This window comes from Amia ocellicauda, chromosome 17 (genome assembly GCF_036373705.1).
Source record: "Amia ocellicauda isolate fAmiCal2 chromosome 17, fAmiCal2.hap1, whole genome shotgun sequence".
Classification (NCBI taxonomy): Eukaryota; Metazoa; Chordata; class Actinopteri; order Amiiformes; family Amiidae; genus Amia; species Amia ocellicauda.
In genome coordinates, this window is record NC_089866.1 from 23,254,914 (window position 1) to 23,282,853 (window position 27,940).

Here is a 27,940-nt window from a genome sequence, read left to right on the forward strand (position 1 = left end):
ACCATTGAAATACATCTCCACAATGTGACTTTCAGTTCTCTCTCCATCAGGGATAAAAGTAGAATTTTAAACACAACCCCACACCCAATAATCCGCTAGCCGCTAAAAAAAAAAAAGCGTGAGTCAAAACAGTATAATTTAATTCCTTACTGCAGAGCATACACAATAAAAAGGGAAAAAAAGACCATAAAAAATATTTCAGCCCTTACGATGCTTATAAACAATTACAGATGCTATAGTGTCCCAGTTCTGTTCTATACACTAGCACAATTAGGGAGGGCTCTTGAGAATCATGATTTCATTCCTAAGGCTTGCAAATGGCAAAGCTACACTTTAGAGCTGGTAGGCGATATTTAATGTATGCAATTTGTTTTTTAAACTCTCATTCTCAAACACTATCTTGGGGTACGGCACAACAGAAACCTATCTGTTTTGAAAAACTGCTTGAATGAAGAATTACTCACGAGATGGTCTGATAGTTCCTAAGCCTGTAAGTCCACCAAAAGTAAAGGATATCAAAGGATGATGTGGACCGATTGACATTTTACTGTACACATGGAAACAACAATCATACTGTGCCATTTGTATATATATATATATATATATATATATATATATATATATATATATATATATATATATATATATATATATATATATATATATATATAGAGAGAGAGAGAGAGAGAGAGATTGTGTTTTTGTGATCAACTGCAGTAGGTGTAGACGACTAAAATGCGTACAAACATAATATTACTCGATCTAGATGTTACCTCAAGACATCTATGCAAATCTTAACCTCAGAAACATCCAACCAGGGTAAAAGAACAAATTGATAAAACTGACTCGTACAGGTCAGTAAACACACGACGGCAAATGCTCAGACACTCAAGATTCCCAATTGTTTCCTCTCTCTCCGGTTTCATTTTCCATTAAAATCTCTCAAATTCTAGAGTATAGAGTGAAGCAATGAAAACCTTAAGTTAAAAAGGGTCTGTGTTTTCCACCTAGGAAGACACAGCCTTTAAAGTGGCAGCAATGAGAACCCCCCCCCCACCAATTTGAATTCCAAATGAGTGAGTGTGTGCTTATCCAGTTGCTGACATGCCCTGCTAAATCATGCAAATTAATTATGAATAAGTTCCTTCCCTCCCCGCATTTTCCATCTGTGGTGTGCTTTAGTCTTTGCAAACTTTAGGATGACTTGTATAGCCAGCCCAGCATAATGTTTCTGCAAGCTCCTATGAAGGGAAAAAAAAAAAGTTTCAGCTCCTTAAAGTCTCTCAATAAATTAAAACACCACAACCCATAAAGGCTCTTCCGGTCTCTTTTATTAAAGAGTGGCGCTACATATAGGACTATACATAAGAGCTAACTGTACTCAACTTCCTGTCCCAGTGCTCTGGGTTTGGGATAGTATAGGAAGCGGTTCTATATGCTCATGAATATGTATATAAAAAAGGAAAAAAAAAAAAGTGAATTTCCTGTCAAGGAATTTTCTGTGGACTATGTACAATAATTTATTTCAGTAATTATTCTAAAAACGCTTTTTTTTTTTTTTTCTTCTCTCTCCTTTCAATATTACAAGTCCTTCATGCGTGTGTGTGAAGAGGAAGTTCTGGATTTCGCAGGTGTGGTGGTGGAGGAGGAGGAGGAGGAGGAGGAGGAAGATGGTGCGTCCCCCCATCAGATCTTCAGGCTCTTCATGGTGTCCGCCCTTTTCTTCAACAGCTCGCCCACTTCCTGCAGTGACCTCAGGTAGCTGCTCTGTACCTTCTCCATCACAGTCTTTGTAAACTTCTGCTCATCCTAGAGGGGGAAAACAAACAAACACCCAAAAGAAGTCAAATGGTAGAAATGCAAAGAAATGGGAGCGCACATTTGGGGCATTAAAGCATTAAACTTATTTAATTGCAAAAGTGAAAAGTCCAGAGTGGGCTTATAAGGTACATATGTACCTTTTAAACCCACGTGTCCCAAATAAGCCCACAAGAGTTTTAACAGTAAATATTTCAAATTGTATTGATTAAGCACTTAATATTTTATAGATTATTGAAATCAGACCTCAAATAACCAACCTAACCAATTCAAATTGTATTTATATATTATCTGAGACTAATTTCCATCACATGGAATTGTTGCACTTGTAGAGGCAGTTTGCTCTGCTGGTGTGCTGGTTGTTGGGGTTGGGGCCGGGGCTGTCGGGGTTGTGGAAGTCTGCACAGGTGCTTCAGAAAAAGGAGCATGATTTGTGGACACTTATCTGTCCACCTGGCTCTGCCTCACAGGGAATATTCCAGTGCTCTCAAACCACCAATGATGTTTTCTGGCTTGAGAGCAGCAGAAATCATATCAAGTTTCGCAGGGAATTCCTCCTTTTACTAGGGGTGCACCGATCAATCAGCCACCGATCAGTATCGGGCTGATATGGCAAAATATTACTATATCAGCTATTGGCCGATTGCTTTAAAATGGCAGACATTTCTGACCGATATTTCTGATTCATAGATGGGTATCGTCCCAGATCATCCCTACTTTTGACTTCACGAAACACTGTCTTGTTCAGTGGCTGGAGGATGTGGGTGAGGTGAGATGGGAGCCGGAGAAAAACAACCCCATTTTCTCTGGCCTTGGTCTGAGGCATGACCATCAAAAATTAAAACTCTTCGCAATTTTTTCCCTGCCTACACATTTTGTCCCCACAATGAAAACAAGGTAAGTAGTTAAGTTCATGAATGAAAAGGATGTATTCTGGGCTTAGTGGGCTTAACAACAGTGGTCCATGGAAAATTAACCTCAATATTGTTTTATAGAGTTAATGTAAACATGTAATATTTTTATAATAAATAAAATTTAGACCATGTTTATTATTGTTGGTAGAACAAATTCAATAATTATTCTGCTTTAAAGCCATGTGCTAATAGACTTTTCAAGGGTGCTGTTCCTTTTAAGCCCATATGACAAAAACAATTAAATTTCTAGATTATAATAATTGATTGAACATTACATATTGTTTTATCTGAATAAGTTTCTAAAATGTTTTGATTTACTATGGTCATCAACAGTTTCTCAATTCGACTGCATCTATCTGTGTGACCATCATTCTGACAGTGTCCCGCGGTCGCTCCAGACACTCATGTGCTTTTAAATACCAAGCAAGTTCATCATATAAGGTTTCATTTGATGTATTAATCTCTTAATTTTATAATTCTTAATAATATTCACAAGGTTTGGTCACCAAATTCCAGAAACATGGCTTCTTGGGAGGGCCCCTCATAAAGCAAAGTTTTGGGGTGACTTATAAAATTGCTGCTGCACAGAGGCAGCACAAGGTCATACATAACTCAAGAATAAAACATGTGATTGGCTCCAAATAAAAAGTAACAACTTTGTGTATTTGCTGTGATACAGATCATCCTTCTAGTATTTCCTGTCTTTTTTGTATTTCAAAATAAAAGAGCAAGTGGGTACATGGGCTTAATTGGGTCACTTCCCCTTCTTCAGGTTGTGGAGGTGGATTCAGTCAGTGGCTAAATCATTTTAACCTGGAATACTCTTAACAATACATCGTTTTCAATTAAGTTTTTTTTAATGAGAATTAAAAAAATGTGGGTCTTTCTAGGACCAGGCCTGTTAAGATTAGTTTACCTGAATTGTTTGCAATGGTTATCTTTAAAGAAACCTATACAATTGGCAATAAATTCAGCCCAGGGAGTCTGGGTTTAGCCAGCTAGTATTAACATTCTTCATGTCCTGAAAACCTACACTAAACACATTGAATTACTACTTTTTCTGGCGTGACAGATTGCTTTTATAAGCCTTCACTATAGGAAGTGATCTTTAAAGTTTTAAAAAGATTTTTGAAGTTTAAAATTATACATACATAGTAAATGTAAAAATAATAAAACCCTGTCATGTGTTGTGTAAAATGTTTTACAGAGGCCATCAACTGCCTTTGGAAACTCCCTGGGAAGGAAGACTGGTTTCTATTGTAGGTCAAGAAGGAGGAGGAAGAGAGGGAAAAAAACAAAAAACTGTTCGTCATGTTCAGTTAGATCAAGGTATTAGCCGCCCCAGTTAACCAGGGTTTACTACATTTAATGGAGGTTGTGAACTTTAATATTCTGAAATTTAAAATGTAAATGGTTTCTGATGGTTGGGGGTTGCAGATTGTTTATCTGGAGTGAGTTCCTAAATGTGGCTAAGTAATATACAACCAGAGAAGATGTAGACTTGGATTCCAATCGCAGAGAAGAAGTAAAAATATTGTGGTAAAAATAAAAGCGGACATGAGGTATAGCCTTTGCAAGTGGTGGGTGGATTTGCAAGTTTTGACTTAATCGGGGCGTAAGTCAGAATATCTTTAATAGACACACGTAGATGTGAATCTTAAAAATCAAGACGCATGACCTCCAAGCAGCACATGAGACTTCATTCCTTCTTTGAGGGTTGGCGAACAGCTGTGCTGTCAATTGCACACATCAACCAAAGAGTAAAACATCTGAAATATTACAGCTATCCAGCCCCACAAGTCAAGATATGTAGATATTAAGACATCTGTCAAAAGACACTCCATCTCAAGCACAATGTTTTACAGGCAGGCCTTGACAGAGCGGCTCACAGGTATGGAGCTTCAGCACAATGAAGTTCAGTTACCCCCTTCCCATCGCCTACAGAAACATAAATATACTAAATATGTTTCCTGTGCATCTCGCTGCCAAGCTTTGCTCCCTGGGCAAGCAGGAAAAGAACCAGATTACAGGCCACACCTAGCTATCTAACAATGCTTCACTCACATGACAGTGCTTTAAAGTCACGTTCAGGGCAAGGAACTTAAAAGCGCTACTACGCGTCACAAACAGTGTATGCGCTATCCTGCCGAAACCTGTACACTTGTTGAAAATCTACAATTTCTGTTCTAAGAAATTTCACATAAAAAAATATGCCTTAATTCTGAAGGCTTGGGTTCAGCTCATATTTAGTTCTAGGTGCAAATACAGGTGACAACAAATGAAGACCCAAGAAAGTTAAGTGAAGGAGAAGGAAATCAATCCTGTACTAAGCATCGTAACTGCCATTTTGTGACATTTTGTGAAATGGTGTACAAAGAGCATTGACAGAATTGTGTGGTGAGACTTTGCACATCAAGAAACATAATACAGTCTATTAAACGTATTTTACTATGGTTTATGTTGTTGTGTGTTCACATGACTTATAAAGATCCAGATAAATCATAAGCAGACTTATTTAGTAACAGAAGACAAAAAAAAGGTGGTGTGATTATACAAGGGGAACTGTACCACATTTTTTTTAATTTTGATTATGTTAGCTGTACATATTGTTTTAAATATGGCAATGTCGAAAATAGTCTAAAGTGAATATATATTTAGGAAAACAATGATTTATAAACGCATAGGCGGCCGCCATTTTCTCTATAGCTGACAATCAGTGACATCAAGTGCGGCCACACAGTGCGGTGAGGCTGGGTGTCTGACACAGACAGCTGCTGTGGCAGTGGCACTCACTGTATGTGTTACACACATGCCACATTGTATGGCTTTTGGCTGTACACAACAACGTGGACGTCATCAAAAAGCCAAAGTAATTATCGAGACGATGAGGAGGAAGTAAAATGATTCTCCTTCCCAAAAGATCGCCAACTTGCCAGTCAGTGGACTGTCAGTATGGGTACTGACGTTGGACCGATCAACACATTCCGTTGCTTACTCATATTTTGTCTTTGTTCTTTTCCTTAATATATAGGCCTAATACTTTAGTATTATGTTGTACTTATTAATCTGATATAAATAGTTTATTCGCCATTGTAGCCAAATTAACTGGAAATTATCCCATCATAGTGACCTATGAGATGAACACTGTTAGATCGCTTCATAAAACAAATATGTTAAATAATGATTTCTGACGAATTAGATTTCCTAAACCTACCTCGAATCTCTGACACAATGTAGAGATTCTGAATATTCGGACAGCCTGGAAACTTGGCTTCAATATTTGCAATGAGGCAGGTGGATTCTCAGATCATATGGAAATAACTGATGTCAAGTCATGGAAGATGTACAGTATTATCCAAAGTCTGATACCCTACTATCCAGCACTGGCACTGTATAATTGTTATTAAAAGGTTGGATTATTTGCAACAGTTGCCGAATTGTAGCTCATTTTTAATTTCATGTAAGTGATAAAGTCATAAGCAACATACGCCAAATCTGACCCTTTCTCACCGACTACTCGACTCGTCCAGTCCCTGGTCTTCTCCTGCCTGGACTACTGCAACTCCCTCCTGGCCGGCCTGCCTACAACTACTACCCACTGCTCCAGCTCATCCAGAACTCTGGTATTCTCTCTGCCCCGATTCGCACACGCTACTCCACTGCTCCGCTCCCTCCACTGGCTCATGATACCGGCACGCATTCAGTTCAAGACACTGACCCTCACCTACCGCTGTCTCGACCACACTGCACCCAGTTACCTTCAGACCCTCGTCTCTCCACACATTCCCTCCAAGCCACTGCGGTCTTCTGGTGCCAAAAGACTAACTCTACCTCCTCTGCATTCTCCTTCCTCCAGAGCTGCTCCTTCTCATCCCTGGCATCTAAGTGGCGGAACGACCTTCCCACTGAAGTCAAAACAGCAGAGTCCTTGACCTCCTTCCAGCGATTACTCAAAACACATCTTTTCAGACAGTACTTGAAATTTAGCCATTTACTCTCCTGTAATGTTTTATCATACTACTTGCCTTGCGTTACTAGTACTCGTATTGTTTATTTAGATTTCCCCTATACTCCCTTTCCCTTTGGCCCTTGACTGTGACCTAACATCTTGTATTTTTGCACTTTGTATTGCGCTTACATTTTTTAAGTCGCCCTGGATAAGGCCATCTGTTAAGAAATAATAATAATAATAATAATAATAATAATAATAATAATAATAAGCACCTTTACATTACTGATGTTAAAGGATTTCCTATTCACAAAATCTTGCCTCATTTAGTCCAGAGGGTGCCTTGATGGGGATCTGACTGCAGTCCACAGCACCAATGACGTTAGGGATCTCTGTATAATAATGTAGTCTACATAACTATAAAGATATTTATTAAATTGCATATAACCTTGTAGCAGAAGCTTTGCCGATATTTCCAACTGATTATAGGAATGCGCCACTAGCAAAGTTAACCTGCGCTGTAGCAGGTTTACGATTAAGGATGTGTTGCTATGGCTAGCTCTCGCTCACATTTGCATTCCAGACCTATTAAGAATACGAGGTGATGACTACCTTCTGTATATTTAGTCGTTAAACAGCAAGTTGAGATTTTCGGTCACATCTTCCAGCTATCTTCTCTCCACCTCTTTGAAGTTCTGTTGTGGAGTATGGCTTTATGATATTATTCATAAAAACAACAACAACTTGACCAATTCACTTTGATTTAGTGCCACTGATAAGCTGATAAGTCTGTGAATATAATTAACCTAGATTGATAAAGCTAGCTTAATGGTTAAAGGCACATGTGAACTATGCCCTGTTGATAGCGCTCCCCGTTGTAAACGTTGGTACTGTAAAATGGTTTGGTGCTTTAGACTAGAATTAGCACAATCTTAGCACCCCCATAGATTCATACATATTGTATCTCCACTGGGAAACAGAAGTAGCTCTCACTATAGCACAGCTCAAAACCTGTGTCAGACTTTCATGAACCATTGTATAACAGTTCTCCTCACACATTGTTCTCCTTCCCAGATTGCTCAGAACTATGTGGCCTTTCAGGCCTTGGCCAGGAGATGAAATGCTCATATGCCAGCATAACCTAGTAAACAATGCCAGATGTGCTTGCCTGGAACGCTGGATCAAAATCATAATGAAGTAAAAAAAAAAAAAAAAATCACACAAGTCATGAATAAGTAAGGGACTGACCTAGATAAATTGATTTGCTCCAAAATATTCCTATTGTCCAAGGTTGAAAGACCAAACCATTTCCACATGAGCTAGACTTCTTGTATTAATGCTTGTTCTGCGTATTATGGCTCCAGAGTGCATTTCCTTAATCACATTTCGTTTTAAAAGTAAAATGGAAGCTACCTCAGAACAATTATACATGAAACTAAAAATAAATAGAATATGAACTATATCCAGATAATGCAGAGTGCAAATGCTCAGCTTATCAATTTATAGCATGTATTCAGTGAATCAGGAAGATGCAGCATACAGACCTATAAGAACTTTGATATGGATTATGGCACAATATGACGTATGTAATCAAACCACGCCCATTGCATTCCACCCCGACCAATCAGAAAGCGCAAAGCGACTCGTACCTCGGAGAGTGCGTGCTCCTCCAGTGTGAGCCCCTCCAGCTTCAGTGCAGTCAGAGCGATTTCCAGGCCCTTGACGTGATCGAGGACCTCGGAGAGCAGGGTCTGTAACGCCGCTGTGTACTCCTGGTAACCGCTGAACACCGCCGGCTGGGCAGGGGAGAAAGAAAAGAAAGGACCATGAATAACTTTGACACACCATGAAGACATTCCAATTGCTGCTTTCAAAGAGGTGCCAAACTCTTTAGTTAACCCACTAGTCTTAGAGACAATGAGACTGCAGGGATCAGTTGCCCAAAACACAAACGTTCCCTCACAGCTTCAACGAGATGGCAGACTCACCGTAGTTGCGCTGGCATCCTTTTTCTTCTTCTTCTTTTTCTGTATACTGGATTTGAGGGGTCGGAGGACACTACCACAGTAACTGGAAACCCACAGGACCACACACACAGTCTAGAAGAGAAGAAAGATTAGGGTGAAAATATCGGCACTGAGGAAATTGAGGATGCGCTGGGGTGCAAATCCAATTGAACCAAATTGTGTTGAACGCATTAGAGAAACAAAACAGCGATGCGTTTCATTTTTTCCCATTGATTTAAAATATAATTCGTTACAATACCAGAAACAGTTTGTTTATAATATAATTACTGTTCGATTGAACCCCCTCCCCACTTCCTTTACAGATAACAGACCTTAATCGTTGATGCTGAAAAAAAGGAAGATCAGATCACAACTCTTTATTTTATTATCTACCTTCCCTTTAGTTCTAGCATTACATTTGTGGTTTCTTTTACTGTATTTTGCTGCACACGTTAACTGATCTGTATTTGTTTAACACAGACTACCAGTATGTGATTTTGTATAGTTCCTTCTTGAATGCGATTCCCATTTAACGAAAGGCATTAACAACATAAATCAATGTATTACGAATTCTGCCCTAGCACTACTGTACCATACTGTGTATATACAGTCCCCTCATTATTGGGACAGCAAAGTCGAAATTGTTCCTTTAGTTTTGCAGTCAAGCAATTTGTTTTTGTGATCACAAGATTAAGATTAACGATTTACATTTAATTTTTCGGTAATTCCTGAATATATTTGAACTTATTAGAACAAAACCATACTTTGTGTTCAATCCAGTCATTTCAAGTCACTAGACGTATTGGGACACATTCACGTTAAGTACATTTCAGAGTGTAAAAGTCAGTATTTGACTGCGTAAGCTTTTGAGGCAAGTGAAAATACCAGTTTAGACTTCACTGTCCCGATACTTTGATATATACATCTCATAAGAACCTTCCTTTAATATATATCCTAAGTTGCTTTCGAAGTATGAAGTTTGCTGAACAGACTCAGGCTCATTACACCATAAAATACTTTCGGAGATGTCTCTGGGATCCCAAAGAACTCACCTCTACGAAGAACACTAGGTTTTCTAAAAGTGCCGGCATGGCTTTACATCGACTGTCTTTAACTTCCAGTAGATCGCCTTTGCATTTATTAAATATCTCTGAAAAGGGAGAAGAGAACCGGAAAAATTGTGCGTCAAACAAGGAATTTCACGTTAGGAAAAAACAAAACAATCAACAGAAAAATAATACTTCCTCTTTTTAACACAAGACCACTGTTGAGTAGAGAATAAAAGAAAACCTGTTCTTTTTAGAGGTAACGTGTGCTTAGGTTCTACTTTCATGGTGCTTTACCAAAAACAAAAACAGGGAATACAATGCTAACACTTATCTCTTAATTATGTGACTTCAGCCTAACAAGATGCACAATTTGCATATACTAACTGTACTTCTACATGGCAATACTGGTAATACCAGAATAACTTTTTAACAGGTTAGGCACTACCCTCTACTGGTGAATCAAAATACTACAAATAAGAAACTTTATATGGCAGTAGTATAATGTCCATGTATATAAATAAACAGATCAGCTATGATAAGCTATTTCTTCTACAAATTACACATTTTGCACTACACATTTGTGCCATGGTTTCTGATACTGAATATTCCTAGAAAAACATAGGTGCTACGGGAGAATGGAAATAGAAAAAAACATATTTGCTGTTACTTTAATACATTTTAAGAGACTGAAAATCATTGCATTTCTGCACTTACCTTTCAGCTGTGCTAGTAAAGATTTGAAACTGTTCCCTATCCGTGTTTGGACCTCAGTTGTATCTTCTGGGAAAAACAAGAAAGATTTGGATAAAGCTGGGCAACGCCATTAACATCTGAATCAAACCTAGCAATTAACAGGGTTAACCATATTATTCAACTAGCTGTACCAGGATATTACAGAGGTTAAAAAACAATAACTCATAAATCAAAGATAACTTTCCTAGCGATTCATTGTTTTCAAGGTCAGGCTATGTTTTTTTTTTGTGGGTATTTTATGTAATACACTTTGGAATTAATAATTGTCATTTGACCTGGCCTGCATATGCTGCAGTGCACTAATCCGAGAAAAACTGAAAGCAGGATTTCATTTCACAGGCTTTTCCTTGTGCTGTGATTCTAACATCAAAAAAGCACAGGTTATGTATGTAATGTTGAAATAATGGCACAATTAAAAAAAACTAAGAAGCCCCTGAAACTAGAAACATTAAATTAACAATAACTGAGAGAAGCAATCAATTTAGTTGTGAAGGCGGGCAAGTCTAACCCACAGGCTGGTCACAGGAGCCCCTCTCTTACCCAGGCCCAGGGTGTCAAGGTCGTGGAGATCACTGGCTAGGTGGAAGGCGCTCGCTTGACACTGGCAGCTCCCGCTTGCGAGGGCAGGAGATAGCCGGGTGGAGGGAGGGCCCAGGAAGGGGTACTGCAGGACAGAAACAGACATGGGGGGCTCAGGACAGAGGTCAAGCATACATCAATAACACCAGCTCTCAAATCTTGCTTTCGTATCCCTATTTGCGACTTATGAAAGCACTGTTACATAATCAGTTCTGCTAGGTGGAAAATAAGCCCTCTGAACTCCGAAGTGCCGGTGGTACCTGGATTTTGCGCTCAGTGAAGGCCCTCCCCGTCTCCAGCGCGGTTTCCAGTTGTTTCAGCAGCGAGCGCAGTGTGTCGGGTTTGGAGGCCATGCCGTTTTCGGACGCCTTCTCCGAGTTCTTTGGTGTGACGGGATGGGACAGGCCAGCCAGCGAGCCCGCCAGGCGCAGCGTGAGGGAGCGGATGCGCAGCCACAGGGCCTCCTCCTCCAGAGAGAGCCGGCGCTGCTCCTCAGATAGCTGCCTGGAAAACAGAACAGCACCACTCTTTAACCGGGCAGGCAAAATCACTCTTCAGTACACACTAGTCTATCTGACTTGTGTCCCCCGTACACAGCAAGGATATACTATAATGTCAATCTTAAATACTACAGTAGGCCAGCTTCAATCTGTATTTCGACCAAAAATAAAAGCTTTCTGCATCAGGAGCTACAATATAACAGCTACCACACAAGAATGAGTTTGTATCGTTCCGTTTTTTTGATGTAATATGTGACACTCCAACACAAAAACAGTCTGAAGTCAAATACCGTATTGTAAATACAGGGAAAAGTGGTTTTATATAATCGATTTTGAGTTTTCAGTGTTTTCATACACTAGAACAACTTAACTTTCAATTTCAGTTTGAAAAGTTGTCAAATACAATATGTAAGTACTATAAACTGGACATTCCCTGAAGTTCAATTATTTTACATGGATTATTTCATAAAGACAGTCACTTAAGCATAATGCGTGTAATGCCAGTGCTGAAAGCCATGATGTTTAGTATCAAAACAAAGTTCAGGCTTTCCCGTTGCCATACATGGTGCCACTTCAACCCACCTGCTCAAGCAGACCAACCAGAAGGCGTTGAATTGAGGTATACGCCTTGTAAAGAAACCAAGCATGTTTTCATCATGTGACCGCAGGAGCTACAGGTTGAAATAGTCTTAATTATGCACACGCGAGCCGGCATTGACAGCTTCTAACACGGAAAAAGCGATTGCGTGAATGCAGAATGCTGACAAAGACTAATGAAGTCTACAAAGTGGCTCACGAGTTTATGAAGAGAATGTCAGCAGACCTTTAATTTTCTAGTAGTGGGACTTTAAAATGTCATAACTTTGTGAGGAATTAAAATATCTTAAGTTATATATCATTATAAAGCAATAATCCAGCTCAGGAAAAAATGGAATATGTTGGTGATGTGACTGGCTTTTTGGTGGAGGGTCACATATCTGTCAAGGCTGGTCATCTTAATATGGCACTTCTTGGCAGGTGATTTGTGCCATAAAGCAACAGATAGCAGTCTATTGTACTCCACATATAATGCTGAACAATTAAACTGATATTTATCACTGTGATCATTGAGAAACAGCCATCCTCTTCAGTGGCTCTTCTCAAGACATCGGAACACCTACTGCTCAGTAATCCTCTTTCTGGAAGAAGCAGTGTATGACCTTCACAATGAGAGTTTAAAATAAAAAATAAAAAACAAGGAAAGGCTACTGATACCGGTCCTTGGGATCCCAGCTGGTCAGAACAGTCAAATCTCGATTGTCCCTCATGTCAGCCCAGGGAATGTCCTCCTCCTCTGGACACAGGCCCATGGACTTTACATTCTCCTCTAGGCTGGACAATCTGCCAGAGCCAGCACAGCATGATTATGGACAACCAGGGTGAGAAGACAAGACAAAAACTTCCCCTTGAACATTTTAAGGGTGATGCTTGCCAGAAAGCTTTAGGCTGGGCTTTTGGATGGAGACCTCAATGAGTTTAAACCTTTAAAAGGTCTCACAGCTGCTCTTAAACATATTTTATATTCCATGAAAGACCTTCCTAAGTTCCATATACTGTAACATTCTTTCCATGCCAGAGCTCAGGTTTTCATGATTCGACATATAAGAGTAAACTAAGAGTTTAAGGGGAAGGGAGATCATAGAGTGAACTGTCAACTTATTTTCTTATTAAACAGTATCTCCAAATTGCTACAAAATCACGCTTCAGATTCCCCAAAACCGATCAAACAGAAAAGCCCCTGAAAAGAAACAAGGACCCTGAGATGTAAGTGACACTGTTTACTTTAAAAATAATTGATCAGGCTTTTCCAGAAGACCATTACAATGATAAGGAACTAGTATTAATGATTACAAATGCCAATAAATGTCTAGATTAAAATCTTCAATACAGAAATGTGAGGGGGAACAGGGAACAGCTAAAACTTTGCACTGGAGAGTAAGGGTAGAGCAAAGGGCTGGTTAGATCTTGTCAGTCTTCGAATTGATCAAAACTCAGAAAACTTACATATTTGCCTCAAGGAAAAGGTCTAACAGCATCCTTTCTGTGCGGACTTGAGCGAAATGCAGCGAGCGGTTTAGTCTGTTCCGGAAGGCAATGAACTCAGGGATTTTCTCAAACGCACCGTACTTATAAGCTTGAATGATATATTCTGAGGTCTAAAACAAAAAACAAACAGAAAGAGCTGCAGTCAAAGAGTGAAGACCAACAGGCCTATTTGGAGGTGGGCGGCCAAAAACAAGGTCATCCTGGGCAAAACAGCCTCATGAGAACATACTGATGACATTTATTTTAAGAAGAGAACTGGGGAGGAAATTAGGGCCCAACATGATGGAAATTGATAAAAAAAAAAAAAAAAAAAAAAAAAGGCTTCAGCTTTGATAGGGCCTTGATTTGTCTTTTCCCTTTACCTATGCTATACACACACACACTGTTCATACATGGATATCCAGCTCACTACTGTGAGTTCAGATAAGGCAACAGATAAAAACAAAAGTCATACCTAGGACCAAAATGATCTAGTACCCACAGCAAAACTTTAAAACTCTAACCTGTATTGGAGATTTTACTCCTTTATCAGTATTTACATTATACAGCATGCCTGTATAGTCATGTGCCTAAGGAAGTATGTCCCTTCCTACCGCTTAAAATATAAGTAGACAACAACTTTCTCCTGAATCTTCAATTTCAAAATGGAACATTTCCTGTGAAGTGCAGGGTTCCAAAAATAAAAAACTATACAAGTTGCTATGGTAACATACCTATAATTTATCTTTCCATATTTAACATCCTGACAACCATTTATTTTTAAACATTAGAATTTTTTGGAAGATACGTTTCTTAGACAGCCTTAGCAACACAACTTTAATATACTTATTTTAGAACTTTACTATTTGTTTAACACGTACTACATTATGAAATGACTCCAGCTTTTCTCCTATTGCCCCAGAACTTGACATTGTACAGGAATACTTACATCTTTCTGGTTTGAGTGGAAAAACCTGAGCGAGAAATTACAAGACTGGGAAGCAGCAGCAAACTGGCCCAAAGACCCTGCATAGCGTGTCAACAGGTACCTGCAAAAAGAGCACATGATGTATATAACAAAAATAATTATGTCAGTACAGTAAACTTAAACTACTTTGACTATCCCCTTGCTTAAAAACAAAAAGAAGAAACCTATTATTCGATTGGCTTATTTAACTGAACGTCTATCTATGATTCTAATTTATGTATCTCCTGTTTGGAAATGTGTTCTGAGCCTAATAATAGTTGTAACAAAACAAAAAAAGAAAAGAAAAAGCAGTGTGCAGTTCTCATAGATGGCCTGTGGTTGCAGGTTTTGCTCACCCTATGGTATCATGCTGTATGTGCTTGGCATCAAGGCTGGAGTAGAGGTCCACCACGGGCTCGAACGCCCCAAGCCCACAGAAGATGAGCACTAGCAGCAGCTTGAACTGAGCGTTGGAGGGGCTGTGAGTCAGGCCCTCCTCAAGCAGGCCCAGACACTGCCACAGACGCCACTCCTCGCCTGCGGAAACAACACACACTTCACAACTTCAACAGCTCCAAATACCGGGCAGGACAAGCGTAAATCTCGACCATTTGGAGTCTGGCAACATTGAACGCTACTATGCGAGAAGGAAATGGACTTGGTTTTGGATGAGAACTGCTTGGATGTTTCGGACGAGCGCGCACTCACCGGTCTCCTTCCACAGATCGACGTACAGGTGAGCGGCCAGTAGACAATACATGTCCGAATACTGCAGCTCTGTCTTCAAGCAGGACTTTCCTGATCAAACGGACAGCGCAGGTTTATTAGACATAGTCAAAGCTAGCAATACACTGCAGTCAATTAAACATCACAGTGCTTCTAAGAGAAATGATATCGGGCAGCAGTGTGGAGCAGTGCTTAGGGATTCTGAAGCAGAGGATCGTGGGTTCAATCCCAGGTGGGGCTGTTGTACCCTTGAGTGAAGTAATGTACCTAGATGGCTCCAAGAAAAACCCAGTTGGATAAATGTGTAATTGTATGTAAAAAAAAAAAACGGTGATATGTAAATTGTAAGTTGCCCTGGATAACCTTTACCACATGACACAGGCCAAAGCCTTATCTCTTTATATCCAGATTTGTTTAAAGGCATCAACCAAATTTAACAGACAATAGTAAATTGTACAAATAATAACAACAACAACAACAATAATAATAATAAAAACTAATTCCCACCTGAAGGAAGCCTCAGCTTACCAAATTCCAGGCCGTGCCGGTACCTGGCCTTGAGCTCGTCGATCAGGCCCAGTCTGTGGGGGGTGTCCATGCTATGGTGGAGGCCCAGGGAGCGGGCCAGCTGCACCACACACAAGTGCCTCTGCAGGGCTTTGGTGTCGGCAGGCAGCGCCACACTGCCCTCCACTGCCGTCGACAGAGGAACCGTTTCCATCAACCGGTTTATGAACTGCAGGAGAGTGAGCGGACTTTTGAGGATGATATATATACATTATCAGTCAGAAGTTTTGGAACACCCCCATTTTTCCAGTTTTTATTGAAATTTAGTCCAGTGAATAAACTGAAATGGTACAAAGGTAAGCGGTAAACTCCCATGTTAAAAAAAAAAGTTTAGGTTACCAAAAACTGAAAAATAATGTACATTTCAGAGTTATATACTGTTACTACATCCTCTTAAGCACTATTTGGCAGTGTTACACGCAGCTCCTGTGCATAGAAGTGACACTGTTGTGCCACAATGCGCACATCATTTGAAAGCTTTTTCTCTTGGCTACCAGTGTGTTTCATTCTCAAACACATGCGATTTACAGTTTCCGTGTCACCCGCCATCATTCAGAGCCAGGGGGGTAAACGCACAATCTCTACGGGTGTGTGTTGCATCTACCAAAACGTGGATGGCCTTGTTTTGATCAGTAGACTGTCTGGTTCTGGTTGAGATTTTGTATTCCTACTAAGACCAAGTATCCCCCCACCCCCCTGTTTCAGAATGCGGAGGGGGGTATAAAAACCAAATTTTTCACATCATTAGAAAGCTGAGAGTTACAGCTTTCATAGGATACCAAACACTTGATAAACAACACAACAGTGAAGAGTACACAAGATTAAAGAGGATTTGGTGCCCTTTTAATGTACCAGAGGGGTTTGTCAGCTCAAGGGGTTACATTTTGTAACAAAACGATTCCATGATTTATTTTTTATCTCCAATTGTTTATTAGTTCTATGCTTTCATTTTAGAGCACATTGAGACATTAAACTGCATACATTTCAATAAAAACTGCAAAAATGTAGGTGTTCTAAAACTATTGACCGCTAGTGTATATATATTTGTTTTGCTTATTACAAACAAGAATAGCTTGGAATATCATAACAAGGGTTTTCTATTTGATTTCGTTCTGCTTTCAAAACAAAAGCTCAACCTACCTGTACATGCTGGTCAGGTGTCAAGAGGTCCAGGTAAATCTTGAGGTCTGAGATACAGCAGGGCTTATCTCCAAATTTCACAAAGTACTGGAACATCAGCTCCAGAGGATCTCCTGCAGAGGGATGAAGAGAGACCTTCAGCCCTTCACCACACAGCATTCCTGACCAGGTCTGGCTTTCCACGGCCGAGGCCACTATGAACGTGAAACTACTTGGCTATACCTGGAAGTAGTGCTGGGAAAAGAGGCTAGCTGAGGTATTTTTACAAGCAAGCAGCCTGTGAAGTAAACAAAGGTCTTTTGATCTAGATGTCCTCCATGACCTAGGAAATAGGAAGAGCCCGGGACACCCAAAGCTGTGTGGCCCTCTGGGGGGGAAGTGGGCAGATGTGTGGTGGTGGTTACCTAGCTGGTGCTCCTCTGGGCTGCTCCGGTGCCGCAATCTCTGGATCAGCTCCAGCCTGGCCAGGTAAGGTCCTCGTAGCTGGCGTGTCCCCTTCCCATCCTCCATGCAAATCCTGTCCTCTACAAACCGGATAGCCTGGGCCACAGTGGCCTCCACCTCCCCTTCCACCGAGCTGAGTGGCACAAAAACAACGCATCTGAAGTGTCTGAGTACACCTTCATACCCTACACCGCCTTAATGTACTCCGAGTCTGAAGCCAGGCTGAACACAGCCAGACGATTTCCAAGAGGACTACATGCTAATGCTCCTTAGCTAGCATTTAGACAACTGAAGAAAAGAAAAAGAAAAAAAGCCCCAACACTCACTGTTCTCCCTCTTCAGGTGGTGACCAGGACTCATCGATTACATGGAAGAGTGAATCAAAGTACGACAGGTAGAACTGCCAATCATCTGGGCTGGAAAGGAAAGACGACACAGTGAGAGGCGGATCTCCTGCACACCTGCTCTGGGCTGAGCCTTCATACGCATGCATGGAAACATTTGGAGAAGAAATGCACGCCAGAAAGACAGCTCAACTGTGACCAGGTTCTTGTCTTGCAGTGTCTGATCAACAAATACTGCTCCCTGACTATCCATCTTTTACAAACCTTCATGTGATACAGCATAATGACCAAACACTTGCCAAATACAAGTTAGGTGACTGTTCTGTATAGGTGCATGTGATGTATATCCTATACTGCTGAGGGTGCATTTTGGTCTTCATCTAGTGTGTATTTCACTGTACAGTCAGTACATCCTGAATGAGAATGGCTCACTTCTTTAACAGCAGTTTCCTGGAGAGTGCGTTGCACTCGGGCCAGCGGTCCAGTTTCTTGTAGAGGGCCATGCACTTGTTCTCCCGGCTCTGTAACTCGCTCGTCAGCTTTTCTAAAAAGGACAGCATGAGACAACACTGCTCAACACTCATGAACACACTACAACACTGCCACCGCCAAGAGCTCACAGGCCCACCGTTGAGAGGAACACTGAAGTCCCCCATACAGTTGGTTGGTAAGGAGAACGACTGTAAACAAACTGATATTTTCCCTTATGAAGTCTCTCAAGATTGAAGACTCATTCAGTCAAGATGAATAGCTAGTGCAACAGCTGAGATCTGAAATGGCAAGTGTAAATATATAAATACAATTGAGTGAAAATTCCAATGTGCAGTTGAAAAATCAATACACTTCTAATAGATGGCCTTCCATTTGTTATTCAGCTCAGTCGTTGCTGTTCCACCTCCCTGACAGGAAACTTAAAATTCTGATTATGGTTGCATGGCGTTCTCTCGGTGCCTCTATGCTTACCTCCCAGCTGCCCCCTCACCACCTCCAGGGCCTCCATGTACTTGCCTAGCCTCTCCAGAATCATAAAATACAGTTGGACCTGCAAAAACAGGAGAAACGCCCATACTTGCTGTTACACTGAAATACAGGACACATTTGCTTCCACTGGTTTCAAATATGACACAACACATGTACTGAACATCGAATATTTCTGGTACAACTTATTTCTGGTATCTTGAGTACCCCAACTCAGATTCAAATCGGCAAGGCAATTTTATACAGTGGAGTGGAGGGGTGAAGCCTTTATAGGTCTCCCACTAAATTTTAAAAATACTAATCACCCATTTAATTAATTTGTAATACTAAAGTATGACTTAAATCAGAAAGGATTTGTTTGCAATGAATTTGAACCTGCACATTAATGTCGTGGCATCAGAAGTATACTCTCTCCCCGAGGGCTGTGGTGCCCCATGCTCACCTCGGCTTCTGCCTCGATCTTCTCCTCTTTCACCATCTTTTCCACCATCCTCTCAGCTAGAGGCAGGAACATGGTTTTGGACAACTTCTCATCATCTGCTGAGATTGCCTGGCAGACACACAGAGCATGCTCAGAGAAGAGCTACTGTGTCAACTGGTTTCCATTGACTTTTTGATGCTCCCCATTACTCAATAAACCCAGTTATTTTATCAATAAGACTTATTTAAATGTATTTAAGGGTTGAAATTTTAAAAGACACTAGATTCAAAGTACACTAGCTGTTTGCAGCCTGTAGAGAATTATATAATGTATGCAGTTAAAAGACCAGTTAATCAGACCTATTTATTTACTGGGTGCTGGGCTGAAACAAAAGCCAGAAAACACTGCTGCCCTTGATTGAGACCCCTGACTGAGGACAACCTGCTGCAAGTCAGCACAGCATAACAAAAGAGCATAATAATTGTTAAAATCAAGGTGAGGTCCATCATTTCTCATCATCAAACTGCTTCTGGAAACTTCCCACTGAATCAGCTTTCACAGCATAGTCATTTAGCAATCAAGATCATAGGACACCCACCTGCATCACTAAACTCATCACAGACCAGAAGTAGTAGGGATTTTTAGGAACGATCTTGTAAAGTGCCATTCCAGCCTAGAAGATGATAAATAAATAAATAAATCAATCAATCAATCAATCCGCAAAACCATCTGCGTTTGTACTAAATGTATTTTTCAACTGCCGATGTGCACTGCAATCACAATGATATGCCATTCAGTCCCTTGGTGAAGGCCAAGTGCCAAAGTAATTAATACCAATAAAGTGCTCAGATCATTTTTAAATGTTAGCAAGTAAACCTATAATATTAGGATCCGTTTATTTTCCCATCAAAGTGCTTCAAAGCTAGACATTTTGCGGTTTCATGCTGGCAATGTAATTATTCCAAATGTAGACTCTGCTAAGACACAATGTTATAATGCTGCAGTGTGAATGATAGTTATCCAATTATCCCAAACATTGAACACTTGTATTGATAGCTGTGACATATAATCTCAGGATAAACAGGGATGAGACGATAAGAAAATGAAAACAGAAATTAAAAATACATGAGAACAAAAGTTTAACGATTTAGTAAAAACAACACATACATACATACATATAAATATAGTACAATAAATATAATGCTATTATTACACAAGGTTCAGAATGCATATACTACTGCAGCATGATAGTTTTCTATATCATCCTATTTTTCTGGGCGGGGATACAAATGACTGCATTGATTTACGCTTCAAGCTGAAGAACAGCTGCAAGAAGGTGTCAGGATTAATCAGCACTCCCGAGAAGAAGTGAGAGAAGCGATCATTCACCTGGCGAGAAAGGCAAGCTCATAACTCCTGCAGCTTGTATTTATGGGTTATAATCATATGAAAAACATGCCTTTAATTAAAATAGTCATTTGCACTCGCCTATGATTGGGAGAACCTGACAACGAACACACAGGAAAAATCAATGCATCAATTCTCTGCAATCCATCATTTTAAACTCCTAATAAATTAAATCAGAATTTTGTTATGATTTCAAGCAGTTCTCCTACACACAGTAATACTTTACACAATATATCATTTCCATCCCATGTCAAGAACATTCTTTTAATATGAGTGGAATCTTTTTTAACGTCAAAGTCTTTGTATTCATTCTCAAACGCCACCCCCTGCTAATGATAGTAGTGGAAACTGATACTCTGCCCAGCTTTTATGTGCCATTTATTTTCTGTATGGGCATATGCCATTTAAACAAAGACTTGGAGAGTGTCTTGAGAACTGGTTGCACTCTAGCCTGTGTATCTGAAAGCTTTATATTTTCCATAATTTATTACTCTGGTTTCCTTTTCATTAAGTTCATTAAGGCAAGACCAAAGAAGGTACAGTAAAGCGTGCTTAGAAGACCGTATCTCAAACACACAGCAATTAGCATTAAGTCTTCTCACTCGGAAAACTGGACAATTCATGTATTGTCATTCACTGGACATGTTGTCCCCTCTGGAAGATAAATACACATCTACACATTTGGGGATTTTGTGGTATTTAAAACCCAGCTTACCTGTTGCATCTTCTTGTACTCTCCAACACGTGCGTACGCCATGAACAGGTGAGAGTGATACTCCTCGCTGCTGGGCACCTTCTTCACCGCCGCTTCATACAGCTTCGTCACCAACTCCGCTGGACACAGACAAACACGCTGCAGGTTAAAATCCTCACTTCCAGATGAGCTAAAGCCTGGCTGGTCCCAGAGGGAACACAGGTGCCACTTTCTGAATTAAGTATTCAAGTTTTAGAAATGGCTTTGTCAAGTTTGCCAAAATCTTTAGATATCTAATCTCTGAATGACTTGTCTGGATCTCTTATCTGCCTACTTGACACAAGAAAGCATGTTTTCCAGGTCTATGCTCCTTGAGCATTAGGAGCTCCCAATGAACCCTAAAGGACTGTGAGCAGGACCCGGGCTCTCGAAGCCTGTGCCAGTAGGTGTCTGTGGAGGACTGTGCAGGACCAGGTCACTCACGCCTGTGCATCTCCCTGTACAGGATGGTCAGTGCTTGCAGAGAGTTGTCATCCGTGGGTTCGAGCACAGCAACCTCCTGCGCTAAGGAGAAGGCCTCGTCTTGCTTGCCGGTCCTCTGTAAGCCAATCGCCTTCAAGACCTGCAGGAGACGTGACGGCCAAAGAGAATACAAATTGTCTGTGAAGACTCCAGCCTGGCACAGAAGCCTGCCCTGTTCAAATTAGTGGCCTAGACACAGACTTAATTAAAAAGTGCAAAATATCTCAATATGCCACCAAACCCATGCCAATTGGCTAACTCTGCAGCACACAGAGGAGGAGGATATTTAAGCCACAGCGTAAGCTCTGTAAAATAACTGGACAGATCTGGGGGCAGAGTTGGGGTTACTGTTTCAGCTTTTTTTAAGTTTAGCAACATGTATTCTAAAGACGTTGACCTACCTTTGCACAGTGTAGGTCCTTGTGCTTCTTAAGTAGTTTGTCAGCCTGCTGGATTGCCATCTTATTATTGCCATTGTCCAGATAGTCTGAAAGCAAAGGAGATCAGCATTCAGAATGACAAGAGCACTGGCACCACATCATGATCAAAATGTTCAAGCAGTCCCCTCAGCAACACCATGCAATGCAATGTATATAATGCCCTCTTAGCTAAGGGATCTCAGAGCACTGTACTCTACAGAACTAAAAATAAAATGTAGCTTCTGGTCCAACCAAGTTGTAAACCATTTTAACAAGAGATAAAATAATCTAGAGTTTCAGCATCTTTAAGTCTATAGCAAGAGGATCCCACACACAACAGCTGGACGCATTGGCCCCATTACTATATCAATCTGTGTAAAGCACCATCTTTCTAGTCTGAAATTTCATGGGAATATTACACAAACTAAAAGCAATCCCTGTACCAATTACAAAAATAACATGCACCGCCCTGGCTATTTCAGTATTGCAGTGTGATGGAATGGTTCTGACCCCATGTTGAACTGAATCTGCACATTACAACATGCGATTGGTGCGATACTTTCAAGATACGGAGAGGGAGTTAAATTCTGAGGATCCAGAGAACACAGAGACAAGGATCAAAATGCAAGAGAGCGTGGAGGGCCCAGTTGGCAGGCCTCTGGCACTAATTGCATTTGAGATTAAATACACATTACAAAGTGAAATACATATATTTTATGAGGATCATTGTAGTGAAAGTGCATTCCTTTCCATTGCCTCAGTAAGGTGTGAGGCCCAACCCTGTCTGCGGCTCATTTCTGACATCTGCTACTGTTCTTGTTTCTGCAGCAAGCTGTGCACAGAATGAAAAATCTGGAAAACGCAAGAGTTCAGATGCAACCTAAATATAATGTCTGACCTCTCCTTTTGTTAGTAACCCTGTCACCCTCACGACACACTCCACCGCCTCTTCCTCTGTCAGGAAGCAAAAGGCATCCTGGCCAAAAGTCACCACGCAAGACAGCACGCAAGTTTCATCATCTGCGCTCTGAATTCACTGGGCAGCCGGGTAGAACTTCATCAAGCTAGAAATTCAGATCCTAAATAACTGAAATTCCTGAAAAATAGGCTCAGCTCAGTAAAATTCTTCGCTATTTTTTTCACCTACTCTTTCTGTGGAGGATGTGTGTTGAAAGTCTTGAACTCAGAAGACATTTTCAATTAATTTACACCACTCTCTCATAGCAACAGTTGCTGCTTTCTTAGGGGTCACCATATTACTAACCGCCCTTCGGAAACAAAAGAACAATCCGGAAAAAGATGCAGAAGACTTGAGGTGGAGATGTTTGGAAAACTGGTGCTTTGGCTGTAGACATTTCATTAACTGGTGTTTTTGGTCTAGATGTTTTGTTTCTTGGTATTTTCAGCCTGGAAACTTGAAACAAAGTTGTGGAAACTCAAAATGTAGGTGCTGGAAGTCTTCCTAAGATCAAATATGGGTGATTTCTTTCTTGTGTTGCCAAAAGGACGAGTTCAAATTCCTGTACACAGTAGGTGTATCAGTAGTAATAAGGTGCATTAAAACTTTAGCAGGCATTTTCACCTAAACAAAAAGCAAATGCATAAAATACACAAACAACCATAGCACAACAAACCATTGTGAAATATTTGTTTGGTACCGACACCTGGTGGACATGGAAGCTCTACAATAACATTTTTGTCCCCAGAAGTCCCAGATCTAAAATTACATATACAGGAAACTGGTGCACACTTCCCCTGTCTGAAGCCCATGATAAAAAATGCAGCAGAACAGGAAAATGCCATTAGAATTCTAAAAAAATAACAGAATAACATATTTTCAAGATAACAGGAGATAAAACTGAAAATGGTTAAAAGGAGTATAAACTACAATTTAAATAGAAGACCAACACAAATGAAGCAAAGAAAGAATGATATGTAGCTCCCAAACATTTATGGAGGTTTTGAAAGAGAACATTTTGTTGAAAAAAGTTGAACAGATTGATTTTGCATTTATGTGGACAATCCTCTTCTGTTTTCAAACAGCCTGTTGTGCCCCTGCACTACTCCAACAAAACAAAACTGAAATATTTTGTACATAATGTGGCTGATAGTCTGGACTGGTATTATGTATGTGCCAGCTAATGTGTGTTTAAACTGAGGTCTCAAATGCATAATTTTAAATGTATTCTGCTTTCAGTATTACATAGCTAGAGATCTCAAAGGTACCTGTGCTGTTTTTATAAGTATGATTACAGGAATAGAAAAACAACAAAAAGGGTGTAATCGTGCAAAGGACTGGTTCAATTAAGTGCCCAGAGCTGAAGACAAAACCAGCGCGTAATAGGGTCCTCCAGGACAGGGGTTGAAAAAAGCATGATACATGATATGGAGCTGGAGAGAAAATGAAAGTAAAAGAGTTGCTCTTATAATGGTCTAATATGAGAAAGGGATGTTCAGCATGCAGATAAACAAAGGCACAAAAATGTTCAGTATTAACATCAGATATGGCATCCAGTGGCCCACAGGCAAAATACCCTGATAGAAAGAACAATTTCCAGGAAAAAGAAGGTCAGCTGTTCAACCTTTCATGAAGGAACTCAGATAGCAGCAGAAGAGATGGGAATGTACTGGGGAGAGCCGCAATCCTTCAGGTTTTAAAGGTGCCTTCTATCAAAGGCTTAAGATAACATCAATCTCCATAAATAAAGCCAATAAGCAGCTCAACCATGTAACTGCGAGCATGGTCGGAAACGAAAAGACCCTGGAGCTCTCCAGGTGTCTATGGCAAAGAGATCTGCATAGATCTGCCACTGATTTAAGTATCCGAGTGGAATAAGAAGGTGGTACTCCAGGATGAAGGTTGAAAACTATTGCATTATCTCAATGGGAACAGAAAGCATTCCTCCATCCATCCATCCATCTTCAAAACTGCTTATCCTGGTGAGGGTTATGGGGAAGCCGGAGCCGAAGCAGACAGGCATAGGGCGCAAGGCAGGAATACACCCAGGACGGGACGCCAGTCCATCGCTGGGCAAAGAAAGCATTCCTCTGGATGCCATATACAGTAGTAAACCACTTTAGCAAACACAATGGGACGTATAAAAGTATATTTTTGGGTGAAATGCACTATTTGCTATCTAAGGGAGCTATAACCATGCAACATTGTCTCTTGATGTACAAACAGCAATGTGTTTCTGAGGAGAGAAAAGGGGTAGCTTTTATAAATCTATCATCACAATCACCATCACCACCATAACTCTAAGGGGAGGCCATATCACAGCACAGCAAATCAATAGACCAATGGTACCATCAGGAAAAAGAAGCAGGACAGGATATCTTCATGTCACAGAAATACAGAAAACCTCCTCACCTGCACCTGCCAGAATCATTCTATCAATAAAAGTCCTTGTAATCCAACAATCTATGTAGCAAAACAAACCGTGATCAGGTAGTTCGGGCAGTATGACAAATAGAAAATGTGGAACCTTTTTTTGCGATGCAGTGTGTCACAATGTTGCAGCTGCTGCTATGAACCCTCCTTCAAAGAGTTTCTCATGTGGTTATAACAGAGGAAAACACATCTTTGTGCTTCGTTATCCTCTGAATGGGAGTTTATCAGGCTATCACTTACATAAATACGCCTATTACTAAATCTTATGCAACCACCACCCTCTTCTTCTGTCAACCTTCTGATTGAAGAACAGCGTTGTTGTATATGTGTAGCCATGCACATACATGTGAGATGGATTAGCTTGTCTGGAAAATGTTGCATTAATAAGAATAACAATTGAGATCTGGAACTGATGCTTTTCAGTACCCTTGCCATACTTATATTTCTATGCTGGGTTCTCAAACCCTTTCCCGTGAAGCACTTCAACCTCCTGTGAGACAGACCGACATAGTACAGAGCAGTGAGAGAAACACTTGTTAAAACCCGGAGTCAGAGCAGTCACTCAACACAGTCAGAAAGCGATACCACAAAATACACAGCACTAGATCTGGAGCCATTGCCGTGGCTTTGATTTAGTGGCGAAGCATCGTTATTGATCAGCAAAAGAATAGCTTTAGATGGTAGATATTTTTCTCAGCTGACTTTATGACACAAAATACCTGCAAATGGTTGGTAAATAAAATACTCATCAAAATTATTAGTTTAAATGTTAGAGCTTTACCACAATGTTCTAAAGTAACAACAATAACAGCCACATTTTAAAGAGTGTCACTTCAAAAACCAGTATTTAAATATGGAAATCCTTTTTGACCCATACAAATTCTCTCTTGTAATCTTTGTACCACACAGTCACCACTCTGTCATGTATTCATTTATAAGCAGATCTCTTTAAAAAAAAGTGAATTCTGAAAAACCTTTATTTATGTCTGTGAGATAATCTGAATATGATGGGATTTCAGTTTAATCCAATTTTATTTTGTTGTTCAAAATTATTAAACACCACTGGTATGTTTAAAATCCATGTATAAATATTATTCATAAATAATCAAAGGATGTTGTGTGTTTGGCCACTGAAGATGCAGTTGCGGGCAGCACTAGCCCTGTGCCAAAAATGCAGGCAGTTTTTCCCATATTTACACCGCATGATTTGTTGCAATTCAATCTTGCACTACATCCAAGAGCGCTTTGTGGTCTGCTCTGCACAAACATTATTCGTGTGATCATTGAAAGATATTAAAGAATAATTATGAGCTCTATATAACAAGCAGTCTGGCAGGACTTACCACAAGTATTAACTAGTACAGTTGTCGAATACCTTGCCCTGAAATAGGTAGGTGCAAGAAAGCAGTGTAAGTGCAAGTGTAGATCTACCTATCCATCTTTTTACGCTGCTTTTCGTTAGATGTCATCAATAAGTTCATATTCGCATCTCTAAACCGGTTAGTCTTCAAAACATATTTTTCTATTGTGCAGAAACAATGCCCGAAAGGGGGCATGGTGGTTTAATACGTACAGAATTGAATACCGACTGAAAACAGGAGCTGTATTCTACATGATCATACTCAATCACCAAGAAAAAAAAAGCATCTGCAGTTCCGCACACCAGATCGGGAACCCGGATCACTGGCAGAGGTCATGGTTAACAATCACCGAGACTAAGTTATTTGAATCACTCCTTCATTCATACACAGCGGCGCTGCTGCTACTAAGTCAGGGATCCATTCAATGACATCTGGATTATTTACTTTGCACAAGTCCGGCAGACTGTGCGCGCTTTCCACACGCCCGGGACCAGGAGCAGCTCCCCGTGTAGTGTGTAAATCAGGCAGAGTCGAAAACTATCACAATGCAACCAGTGAGAAAATAAGCGAGTTTGCACCCTTGCGACCGCCCGTCCCAGCGGGTGAAGCTGCCCTGTCATGCAGAGCAAAGACTACTCGAGTCCGAGGCTACAGCTGGCGGCCCGCAAGTTGCCTTGTCCGGCTTGTACCACCCAATCTCCCCAGCACAAGCGATTCTGGGACCGGGGGGGCGCAAAACGACCCCAAATGCCACCCGTCTATTAAAACGTTTATTAATTGATAGCGGCAGATTGTTACCGTAAATGGGTCTGAGCCTCCTGTCGTTAGGGTCTTGCACATGGCCCCTCGCCGCCATGATGGGGGAAATCGGAGTGCCCGGAGTGCGCATGCGCGGCGTGTCAAGCCGGAAAGAGTTAAAGGGCCAGA

The 27,940-nt window shown here is 40.6% G+C and overlaps 1 protein-coding gene across 2 annotated transcripts; it reads right to left on the reverse strand.

Moving 5' to 3' along the window:
• Window positions 1–1,311: 1,311 nt before the first annotated feature.
• On the reverse strand, window positions 1,312–27,903 carry naa25 (N-alpha-acetyltransferase 25, NatB auxiliary subunit). 2 transcript variants are annotated; one of them, XM_066688939.1, is made up of 24 exons: window positions 27,812–27,903; window positions 22,244–22,329; window positions 21,804–21,942; window positions 21,342–21,460; window positions 19,818–19,892; window positions 19,241–19,348; window positions 18,784–18,862; window positions 18,253–18,364; window positions 17,803–17,892; window positions 17,437–17,609; window positions 17,033–17,145; window positions 15,854–16,061; window positions 15,308–15,397; window positions 14,956–15,136; window positions 14,582–14,681; window positions 13,612–13,763; window positions 12,823–12,948; window positions 11,329–11,572; window positions 11,030–11,153; window positions 10,451–10,516; window positions 9,740–9,837; window positions 8,670–8,780; window positions 8,331–8,477; window positions 1,312–1,809 (listed from the first exon to the last, which is right to left on the reverse strand). In XM_066688939.1, exons 1-24 carry the CDS (start codon window positions 27,900–27,902, stop codon window positions 1,687–1,689), a joined length of 2,955 nt encoding a protein of 984 aa, XP_066545036.1. In that variant the 5' UTR covers window position 27,903; the 3' UTR covers window positions 1,312–1,686. The 2 variants fall into 2 exon arrangements, with proteins under 2 accessions (XP_066545036.1, XP_066545035.1); XM_066688938.1 differs by having other exon boundaries at window positions 15,833–16,061.
• Between the last annotated feature and the right edge of the window lie 37 nt (window positions 27,904–27,940).

What these genes read in the sequence shown, in the direction of transcription:
- naa25 (XM_066688938.1), bottom strand. Translation starts at nt 27,902, where the DNA reads ATGCGCACTCCGGGCACTCCGATTTCCCCCATCATGGCGGCGAGGGGC. An exon ending in AGGAAACTGCTGTTAAAGAA is followed by an intron (nt 17,893 to 18,252) that starts GTGAGCCATTCT and finishes TTTCCTTTCCAG; the next exon opens with CCCAGATGATTGGCAGTTCT. An exon ending in AGGAGCACGCACTCTCCGAG is followed by an intron (nt 1,810 to 8,330) that starts GTACGAGTCGCT and finishes TTCCCCCTCTAG; the next exon opens with GATGAGCAGAAGTTTACAAA.